Below are 12,016 nucleotides of genomic sequence, written 5' to 3' on the forward strand. Positions count from 1 at the left end.
TATTTTTATGTACACCTATAAATATCTATTTTATACTTTTCATATATACATGCACATCTGTTGGGTTTACAGTTTAGACACTAAAGCACAGTACCAGCAAATAATAATATTTAAATGAATCACTAACAGCTCTTATATGAGAATATTTCATCAATCAGAGGCCAAGCAATTAAATTCACTGAATTCTAATAGTTTACACTGGATTTGGCTTCTGGCATACAGGCTGATGTTTTCTATAAATAATGTGAATACATAGCAGTTTTTCTTAGAAAGCATCCCTTCCAAGACAAATAACAAACAATAATTATTGCCACAAACACCTAAGAATCTAATTAGAATATTTCTCAAATATATTGCAAACTGGCATTATCAGAGATGAAATTTATTGATCATTCTTTTCAAAAATACCAAAACCTGCAAGATAACCCGAATATTTAAAAAAAAAAGGGGGGGAGGCTTTTTATACCCATTACTGTACATAACAAAGTAACTAAATTCAGCAGGCGCAAGAGCTCAGTGAACAACTGCTTTTCAAACTGGAGGTAGAATTTTCTTGCCTCTCTGAAGCAAATCAATTCAGGAATATTTTCTATGCCACACTACACAGTTCATTTAATCCTTATTAACAACATAGCTGACTGCTCACTAGAGTATCAGCAAAACATTGATATTGTACATGATACAAATGTATATAAATAAAGAGGATATATACACAAGATGCAATTGGACATATAAGAAATACTCTTAAAATCAAATTACTCAGATAAAAATATCACCCGCAGAATAATTAAGGATAATGTTGCTCTGGGTACGTCACTTTTACTGACAATAATGTTGCATGTATAAAGGAACATGAAAATTTCTCTCAAAGAAGTGTGTCTTTGATGAAGCAGCAACCAGTCCTCTAAATAGTGCATACATAATTGTACATGCAAGTATAGTTCTAGAGAAAGAAGTACAACTAGAAAAAAGTTTCCATAAAGTTTCTATTGAAAACTCAAAATATTTATGAATAATAATAATAATAATAATAATGATCCTGCAGTTTAATAGGAACAAGAAATTAACTCTCTTTACAAAACTCATGTATGATTTTATATCATGAATAATAAAAGTGTGGGGATTCCTTGATAAATTTATAAAGTAATATAATTTTAACAATGCAATTCAATGAAGATATTTTATTATTTAGGTTGGCACACTATTTGTGACGTAAACTGTAGATTAATCCTGTAAAAAACATTATTTAACGTCCTTCTCCAGATTTGTTTTCTTGAAATTATTTTCAATTTCCCAAACCTAAAATTGCCTCTCAAAGTAAAAAAAAAAAAAAAAAAAAAATACTTAAAAGTGACATGGCAAGGTAGCAATAAGTGCTTTTCAAACTGGAGGTAGAATTTTCTTGCCTCTCTGAAGCAAATCAATTTAGGAATATTTTCTATGCCGCACTCACAGTTCACTTAATCCTAGTAAACAACATAGCTGATTGCTCACTAGAGTGTCAGCAAAACATCAATACTGTACATGATATGGATATAGATAAATAAACAATATATACAAAGTTAAGTTGCAATTGGATATATAACATATCATTGAGTTACAATTGGATAGTGGATCCTCTCTCACAGCATTGCCCAAAACAAGCCTCTATCATTTGTTAAACAGGTTTTAACTCAATAGTATGTCCAATGAGCTTTGCTTGAAATTTAATCTGCAAGTGAAATATCTTTAAAATGAAAGGTGGTCTTCCTGAAAGATACAATTCAAATTTGAGAATTTGGCCAGAATACATAATTAATGGAAATATAACTGTTTAAAAACTAATGTTTTTGTGTCAACACTGAAAACAAATATTTCTGAAAGAAGGAAATTAGAAGAATGAACAACTGCAGAAAATCCATTTCAGAGAAGTTGCATGTTCAAAGCAAAATATCTGAATGTTCAAACCGTATTTTATTAAAATTTTTCAGGCAGTGTAGCACATCAAGTAGTTAAGCAAATGGGCCTATGTAAACTGAAAAGGGCCAAGATACAACTTTGTGGATGAATGCAAAAGATGATTATTTTTTTACTGAAGGGCTGTATAAATTTACATATGTCACAGAATGTTATATCGTAAATTGAAAACCCAAAGATGTCTCAGCCAAATGATTAAGAATTTATCCAAAGTTCAACAATCAAGTAAAAAACATTTATACCATCTAAAAACATTTAAATGTTGATGAAACTAGTCATTTCTTTCTTCTCCAGTTTTTAAAATACCTCACCTCTGAAGACCTTCAGTATCACGGTGAAAATCCCTTCACTATTTTATATTGAGCAAATAAGGAAAATATAGAAGACTACTCTTAAGAATGTTACAAAAACCAAGATGTTTCACAACTATTGACAATATGCAGCCCAAAAAAGTGAATGACAGCAGACATATTTGTAGAATGTGTCAAAAAATTGGCAAAGTATTAAAAACTCAAAAATAATTTTTTGCGAACTCATTTTTTTTATATTACACTATTTAATTCTTATGATTTAAAAAAAATGAAATATTTAAACTTATTCTGAAATACGCATAACATTTTAACAAACTTAAAAGTAAGATGATAAAAATGTAATAATATATAAAAAAAGTCACAATAACAAAATTGTTTAAAGCCAAGGCAATGAAAAACTGCATAAACAATATATGTATCTCCTCCTAAATTAAAATTCTATTATCATCTTTTTCATTTATATATTCTTCCAGAACGGCTCACAGAAAGACGTACGAATTGTGCTTACTATATTTCCTTTTTTTAAGACATCTATTTTTTAAATGCATCATGGTGTACACTGGTTCACAAAGCACTCTTTAAAAGGAAATGCAGTTAAAATAAATAAAAAACACTGAAAAAATTTATATTAATAAATACTTAAAAGTACACAATTCAAATGTATAAAATTAAATTTTTTACATAATTATTTAAAGGAATATAATTCAGTAATATATCTAAAGCAATTCAGTAAAATTTGAAAAGGGAAAAAATTCCAACAGTGATTAAAAAATGTAATATATGGCAAAAATATTTCTACGAAAGAAGAACTGAGACTTCGGCAGATTAAGAATGAAAAGAAAAGTGAAATATGTTGCCAAAAACTAGGAAGTTCTCCAAGTGAATTACTCTTGGGCACAATGTAAAAAAAGCGAGCAAAACTTAATTCTCAAATTTTTCCTTAAATTTCTGATCACAATTTATAAAATTCGATATTTGAATACATTAGTTCAGTCTTAGAATTGAAATATGGAAAAAAATTGCCATGCTTTTTCAGAAAAATTCCAATTTTATGTCAGAATAAGTATATTAGAATAACACTGCATATAAATATATCTTATGTTATCAAATATATATCTTATGTTATGCTTTCAAGACGTAAAAAATGCAAGCTGAATTTCAGCAACTGGCCGAGTAGAATGGAAGATACAGAATTGCTTCCCCGCTTTCTTTTATTTCCTTGATTCAGTTATACCTGAAAATGCCCTGCTAAGCTTATAGTTGGACACTCTTTAAATGCATCAGAATCCTTTACATGGAGAAAAGCATTTCCCTCACCCAAGTTTCATGAAAACATGCAATATAGCATGAATATAAATTCTGGACCAAGGCATCTCTAAAATATATGACAGGACATTTCTGTACGAATGACTATAATACTACAATAGAACACACCCTCCCAACACCTAGAACAACTCCCAATATTACTTCAATGTCAGCAATCAAATCTCTCAGAAGCTTTGCATGTAATCTCTACTTCAGCTGAAAATGTTTTAATTTTAGTGAAATTTATTCAGCAAAATTTACTTAAAACTGATTATTTGCGTTTACAGAAAAATATGGTTAAACATTAAATTTAACTTTTTAGAGCAGAAAAACAGACAATTGAAATTTCATAAAACAAATAATTTTCATTTATTTTGATACTATAATATTTAGATAGATGTAATATTAATTTAACAAATATAAACATATAGATACTGTATTTAAAATTTACATATTTATAAACATAGTATATACTTTACACATGCCACTTTCTCAAAAAAGACGCAATTTTTATACCATTTTCATTGCAATTCGCATGTTAATTTCCTTGGATAGATTACACATATTAGATGCTTTAACACATAATTTAAGTGCAATTTTGTCTTTGAAATTTTAAACCTTGTGGTTTGGTAAATGATTGAAATGTTTATAACTGCAAGATTTAAAATGCTTGTAAAATGTATGGATTGACAATCATACTGATAATGCTTTTATGAAATACTTGTAAAAACAATGATCTGAACAATGTTTGGTCTTTATGGCCAAAATTCAATTGTTTTAGAATTGTTTCTTTATTATGAGTAACTAAAATGCTTCACTTTAAGATTATCATTACCATAATGTTGCTAATATAATGCCAATACAAGTAACCCTCGTATAACACAGTAGATAGGTTCCTAGAAAATGCCGTGTTGTGTGAAATCATGTTGTACGAGACCCAGAGCCAATATAAAAAGGGGCTAACACACAACAAAGAATATTACATATTTTAATTTAATACAACTTTAGTGTAATAAATTTCTTCTTTGTCATTACTCAGTATAATCAACAGAGAATGTTTTTTCAGTGGAATGAGATCGCTTTCACTTTCATTATTTCTTTCTTCATTTAAAGTTCTGCCATTCTCTTCTCTCTTTACAAAATCTGTAATTTTACTTTGCTTACTAGTTCTTACCCGGTCATTTTAAATTTCTCGATATAGGGGTAGACATTAATTTAAAAGTCAAACAACAAAAATCAGCATTATGTTTTCAAATTTTCACAGGACTAGTTTCGATGGTTTTACCGAACCATCATCCTCATTTGCAAAAGTGCAAATGAACAAGATAAGATAAGAAAGACTGAACATGAGTTAAGTTACCGGCAACATCTATTGATGAAATGAGAGCTAAAACATAATTTCTTTAAAGATAATCTAATCTTATCCCTGTTGTATATTGTTATAGGGTTCTTGCAATTTATGAATCGTGTTACAGCGAAACCGTGTTACAGGATGCTGTGTTGAAGAAGGACTCCTGTACTTCTACACTGCTATGTGTCTGATAAATAAATAAAAATTAAAAAAATAAATAAAATAAATAAATAAATATGCTTTCAGCTTTTTAAATTATCTAAAAATTTTCTTCAAATAGTATTCATATTTCTTAACAAGCTGTTTTATACTTATCAGTTATTTTACTCAATGTATGATGTTATAAAATTATCAACTGACACAATATGTTCTATTAACAAGTCTTAGTTCTGCATGCTTCACCTGCCATAGCCTTCAGATTTAGAATTTTCTTCTCTAATAAAAGAAGGCAATCAAAATGCATATTTTATTTCTAAAACAGCAACTAATCAAAACATTTCACCAAATTCATATTTGACATTTGAAAGGGTTTAAATGAGCACTGTACTTTACTTAGAAATAATTGCATAATGCAATGATTTTTACAATAGTAGCTACAAGATTAACCCATTTTTCACTGAGAATGAAGAAAAGTAACTTATATTAATATCAGAAACATGAAAGAAGGTGAACTGCATGTCACATTGGGATTTATTTTCATCTAACCAATGAAGAAAAAGTACACACTTTTGGAATTCTACAAGATGTTAAAATTATACCATTAGATATCCCACATGAAACAAATCATAGACTTCCTTCAACTTCAAACACAAAAATTCTATTCATTCCTTGAGCAAATTGGTTAAAAGTCACCTACAATTAATAAAATTAAAAAATATGCATGAAAGATACAAAGGCGGAGACACAACTGAGTGTCAAAATAACACACCCATTCAAAATAATGCTTGCCTGTTGCATCCCTCACACAACCAAACTGATCCCTTCACTTGATGTTACAATGAATATATTCACTAAAGAAAGAAAAGTTCAGATTGAGCCGGAGACTAGCAAACAGACAATAATGAATTTCTTTCTACTGAGGTGGCTTAAGCTCTGAAAATTTTTACCTGCCAGATATCATTGCATGAAATTATAAAGTTAATGCAAGCCACATCATGCAGGTTACGAACTTTTAGCAAGCACCTCTTAGTGGCTAGCATCGAACTGTTCCTAAACCTAGAAGGCTTCTCTGAATCCTGGAAATAATACTGTATGGCTTGTTCAGCACTTTGTGGAGACATCAGTCCATGAATACTCTGCTTTGTCTTATGATTATTTTAACCTTCAACAAGTGGTTAACCTCATCTTCTTTGCAACTGATTAACCTTTTTAACAACAATTCTTCACACAAGGACTGCAAGACAATGAAGCAAGACAAACAGCCCATAGTGATTTCTTAACGTGAATTATCATCTGATGATATGTGAAAATACAGATGAGTTCATTTAACTTTTTATGATGAAAAATAATTTTTGCATTTTTGTTGATTTTAACTCTTTATCACGCATTTTCAATAATAATGATTGATTCTCAAATGCCTTTATACAAACAGTGAATGCTTTTCAAAAACCACTCAAGGTTTCAGATGATTTTGGTCACCTCAGAGGTAATGTTTAATACCAGTGTTTGTTAATGTTCTCATGAAGTTAGCTGTCTACAAAAGGTGGTCATCACAGGAGAGTTCAGTATATTACAAAGCATTTTGGAGGGGGGGAACTAAAATATACATACTATAAGATATCTAGAAAAATTAGTAAAATGAAAAAATATGCTTACTTTTGTAATAAATAACCTAATGCATTTTGCCTAGTTTTACTGTATCTTGACAGAAACTGAAATATAAAAATATTGGTCCAATCATATATCGGATAAGTTTAAAATGAAGTACATTGGTGAATATAAAATAATAGTAATACCAACTGAAAACAAAATAATAGCAATATCAAATAGAAGTAAACAACAGTAATATCAACAAACAAACAGTTTTTAAAATATGAATCTAATGATTCATATTTTAAAAAGCTTAAATGACAATGAAGCATTACGCTTTCAACATATTAAGCAAAATGTTTAACAATAAAAAAAAAAAAAAAAAAAAAAAAAAAAAAAAAACCACGTCAAATGACCAGTCACTTTAGCAAAAGCAAATTCAAACACAGTTTTTGTTTTTTTCTGTAAAATTGTTAATTCATAAACTGCAAAAAGCAGACCTAAACATCCACAACAATTTTTTTAAAGCTTCATTTAAACAAATATATATTTTCATATTAATAATAAATACTAAAAATAAATTTCAGAAATCAGCAAAGATAAAACTGCCTCTAATATAATCCTTGGACGATATAAAAGTAAAAACAGCCACAAAATAAATACATTAATAGATGCCAGTTTTCAGTTATAAAAACATATCTAAATTTACTGAAACTTTAAGCATTGCACCAGAAATCTAATATAAACATACATTATTAGTTTCATAAAATTTAAAAGTTAATTTGCCAACCACTGCTTCAAAAACTATTTTGCTGCAACACCTTTCAAGGTACTTAAAGAGTAGAAATTTTTTAATGCATGTTATAATCTCTTTCAGACATTATATGCAGTAATGAAAATCCTGTTCACTAGCAAAAAAATAATTTTAATACACTAAGTTTTCAGTAACTATATGCAATACAGCAAACTTAGCAATATTGATAGCAAAGAATGCTGATCAATATTGAAAAACAAACTTGGCAGTTGAGGCAAATAAATATTCATCTTTATTTCAATTGACATTTACAGCCACAATTCACCTGGCACTCTAGTCATGCCTATTAAAAAATATTTACCTTTCTGATACTGTAGTAGGAATAGAGCAGCAAGGCAGCGTCTTAGCAAGAGCAAAGAGCAAAAGAGCATAGCTATTCAATATGAAAGTTCACTAAGAGAAAGATTTATTCTCAAAATTTTGAGTTCAAGTTCTGAATTAGTTACATCTTCAATGTTATGTAAGTCATATTATATGGACTGATCTAGACAGAACACAGTCCAGGAACAGTTAACAATATTTTTAGAACAGAGAGGGAAATGACCAAATTAAATATAAGGAATTAACTGGCTATTGCTAATTTAAATTGTAATTTTAATTCGCATATACTTTATCTTCCATATATGCATTTCCTACCTTTAGGGTTAATCAAATAAGGAAAAACAAGAAATGTTTCATGATAAGATGATACAGTTGGTAAAATCCATTTTTTTTTTTTTTTTTTTTTGTCAACATAGTATGCTGGTAGAAATTTGCTTGTATCGAATAGAAAGAGAGTGACAGCACGCTTTTACTCTGCATCAGATAAAAGAATGTCTGGAACAACAAATGTGTGATAAGAAGAATCTAGATGGTAGAATGGGATATTTCACTTAGCCACCATCAGTCTGCGAAGAAAAATGTAATGAATGAAAATAGACAAGCAATGTGAAAAAAAGTTGGATCAATAAGGTAAAGTAGTAAGTACTTAACAAAATGTTAAGTTAAATAATTAACAAAATGTTAGGTAAGAATATCCGAAGGATATTTGTATTTTTTTCTAGGAAAATGGTAGAAATTTGAAAAGCACAGAAAATTTAGGTTGGTTGGTTGGAACTTTTCGGCACAAAACTCATGGTGATATATTGATATCACCATGATTACCATGATTAATATTGCGCCAAACAAAAGATTATGTATTTTCAAAACTTAAACTAATAAAGACAAGAACACATGCACCATTCAGTGCATACTCACGAGTCATGATTGGAAATTTAAGACAATGTTACATATAGGTATAAAATAGCAAGCTATAAGATCAAACACACAATTTTCTTTTTTACTAATTTTTGAAAACCATGAAATACAGATAGTAAACTCTATAGTCAAAGGATAAATTCTGATGAATATGAATATAACTAGATCCCAGTTAGATCTGAACTCAAAGATTCTGAAACTCAAATTGGATTCAGGGCATCCAATTAACATGGTAAAGCTTTGTAGCTTTTAAAAAGTTAAAAATGTTAGAATGTGGTTCTTTACCAACTTAATCTTTTGCTGAAATCTCCCAAGTATTAAAATAAAAATTTCAAAAGCAATTAAAATTTGGACAATCAATTAAAATGTGTTTAATGGTTAAAACAGTGTTGTATTTAGCACAAACTGGTTCAATTTCACCCATCAATAGGTATCTGTGTATTAGCCTTGTGAAACCAATTCTTAATCGGGTCAGAAGGACCTCCTCCTTTCGGTATAGGGTACATTTCCAATGTTCTATTTTATGTTTTGTATTTCGTAATTTATTGGTTAACTGTGCATCCAAAAGATTTTGCCATTTCATCAAAATTTTCCTCCCAATCAAAGTGTTGTTATCTGAATAGGGAACGGGTTAGCTGAACAGGCATATTTTGCAGTGACATCCACCAGTTCGTTTCCCACAACACTAATGGATCCTTTATTAGACTAGAATAGAAGAGAAACATGATAATATGACAATCAAAATCGTAAAAACAACCTTGTATTTAGCGTAAGTATTTTGAAACACTCAATCGATTTCAAGGGCAGCTAAAGGTCCCTCCTCATCAGGAAAAAGAAATAACAAGAAAGAAGAAAAATACAGGGAAAGGAGTCTTAGAAACACGTGGTCCTTATCAGCACTGCACGTGGTTGTAACCGAATTTTTAATCAGAGTTGCACTGGCCGGCTACTTTTACTGAGCCTGGCTATCTGATTTAAACATGTAACACAAAGGACAAGAAAAATGGCGAAGTTAAAAATAGGGAGCGAGGGGCAAATGCACCTTCACGCTCAAAATCTGAACTTCGAATAATGGAAAGCAACCACTGAACAGATTTTTATACCCTCTGGTAGTACCAAACGTGAGGAGGTAATGCCATCTTTCGGCAAAAATAACTGAATTAAGATAGTAGAATTTTAAAGGCATTCGGAAGGACTGGATTGGACTTCAAAACATTAACTAAACCTGCTAAATCTTTGTGAATGTGAAAAGCCTCAAGAAAATCCAATTCACCTATGGAAGAAGCCTTTTGGATGATTTTTGCAGATCCAAAATCAAAATTATGGTTAAATGTCCAACTATGATCCGCTATTGAAGACTTGTTAATTTCGCCTTTTCTGACATAAGATTCATGTTCCCTGATACGAAACTTTAACGCTCTTTTTGTTTGGCCAATATATCTTAAACCACACTGACACGATATAATATAAATTCCCCAAGAATTCAAGACAGAAACGCAATCTTTTAGAATCGAAGGGTGAATTTTATTAATAGGCGAGAAACCGACTTGAAAATTGAATTTCTGGAGAATCCGTGCAATTTTATAGCTAACAGAAGGATAAAATGGAAGCACGACAAGGTCATTGTCAATCCTTTATTGATCCTTTATTGTATCCTTTATTGTAGGATCCTTTATTGTTGGGTACCAAGCCAAGGCTTAGTACCCAGCAATAAAGGATCTGGTAACCTTTGGCTTTTAAGCTAACACTGAACTTCAGAACTTCTACGAGTAACAGATTTGTGTTATCCACATAGGATTCAAGAGCTTTTAGCACACTAAGCGAGTGTGTGTAACTAATGAAATTTTTCATATGTTGTTTACCTATGGAAGATAGAGTTAATAGCAAAGCAACAATCTCTGCAGTAAAGATGGTATAAGCGAGATAAAGTTTTCTTCCCTCAACAGTATTCCCGCACACGAAGGCAGAGCCGACGTGATCCTGGGACTTAGATCCATCTGTATACACTGCAACATAGTCATTGAAAGCCTGTCTATGTTCATAGAAAATCTGCTTGTACACATCATCATTGGTGTTATCTTTAGCTAAGTTGGAAAATGTGTTGAGAAGCTCAATGTAAGCATCTTTCCAAGGAGGATTTCCAAATATTTTACTGCTTGAACTTTCACCTCTTAGAAGCCATGTTCTTGCATCCACTGTTGAATGCATAATCCCAAAGCAGGAATACAAGAAAGATGCACTTGGTAGAGCAAATAAAACTGGCTATCGAGCACTAAGTAGTTGGCTGAATTATCAGGATGTGAAACAGTTTTTGAAGTAATAGTGAAGAGACAACTACTCATGTCTCAGCTGAAGGAGTGGCTCGAAACATTCTACATACAAACATTGCACAGGCTTTTATATATTTTTGAACAAGGAAATGTGACATTTTATGCAATTCAGCAGATCTTGTCATAACCAAAAATAGGGGAACAATTTAGGTGTTTTCTGTACTTTCTGTAGTTTGAGGTCTTTTACTAGATGATTACTTGGCAGTTTCATGAAGTGTAATAAAATTTTGCAAAGCCATATTTGAAGGAAATAAAAATTCGATCCTGGCATCCCCACCCACCACAGAGTCCAACAAGGGGACTCAGATTCCTGCACCAAGGATAACCAGGTTTATATGCAAACTGAAGCCCCACAGTCAGCTTTCCTAAAAGCAGGTACTCCCGAGAGCTTGTCCCCAAGCCACTGACAAAAGGACCAGTGGCCAGCCGATCGATACCCATGAGTACGATAAAGTGCCTCCCATTTAGAAGAAGCAGAAGCCAAAGCAGTGTGTTGGGGACAGTACATCGTCCTTCAACTACCAGGACCCTCCTTTCCAGTGACATGGATCTCCACGCACGCAGTTTTCTCACCATTCGAAAACTAGAGACAAGAACAGTTCTAGTTTCTCATAACAAACCTCAACCTCGGAAGAGGAATACCACAAAGCAGAAGAAAAAGAGAAAAGTTAGCATTTGAGAGGAGATGGAAAAAGGATAGAAAGGATGAAAAAGGCCTAGGATTGTGATACCCGATCACTAAGACAGTAATCCCCTGAAGGATCTTCACCTGCTATGCTTTAGCTGGGCATATTGAAATGGCCTTCATGTCTAAGGTGGCCCTATCAGGAGTTATGCTCCCAACATACTTCGCTCATTCTGCCCAATGACACACCCCGCCACTTTGATGCAGCATAGCAGAATTTGGGGGGGGGGTACAGGAAAATTCAGACCTTCAGTACATATTTCATTCTGCTTTAAGCAT

General features: G+C 31.5%; 1 protein-coding gene across 11 annotated transcripts in view; it reads right to left on the reverse strand.

Moving 5' to 3' along the window:
* The window catches only part of LOC118205266 (inositol polyphosphate-5-phosphatase A-like), a 121,645-nt gene that overhangs the window by 17,078 nt on the left and 92,551 nt on the right, over positions 1–12,016 (reverse strand). For all 11 annotated transcript variants that reach the window (XM_085820283.1, XM_085820279.1, XM_085820282.1 and 8 more), the window contains one exon: positions 6,739–6,794. In XM_085820283.1, the coding sequence (XP_085676409.1) occupies positions 6,739–6,794 (56 nt within the window). The remainder of the gene's footprint in view (positions 1–6,738; positions 6,795–12,016) is intronic.

Source organism: Stegodyphus dumicola, chromosome 7 (genome assembly GCF_044657685.1).
Source record: "Stegodyphus dumicola isolate Sdum_Otavi_A_Nest chromosome 7, ASM4465768v1".
In the NCBI taxonomy this organism is placed as follows: Eukaryota; Metazoa; Arthropoda; class Arachnida; order Araneae; family Eresidae; genus Stegodyphus; species Stegodyphus dumicola.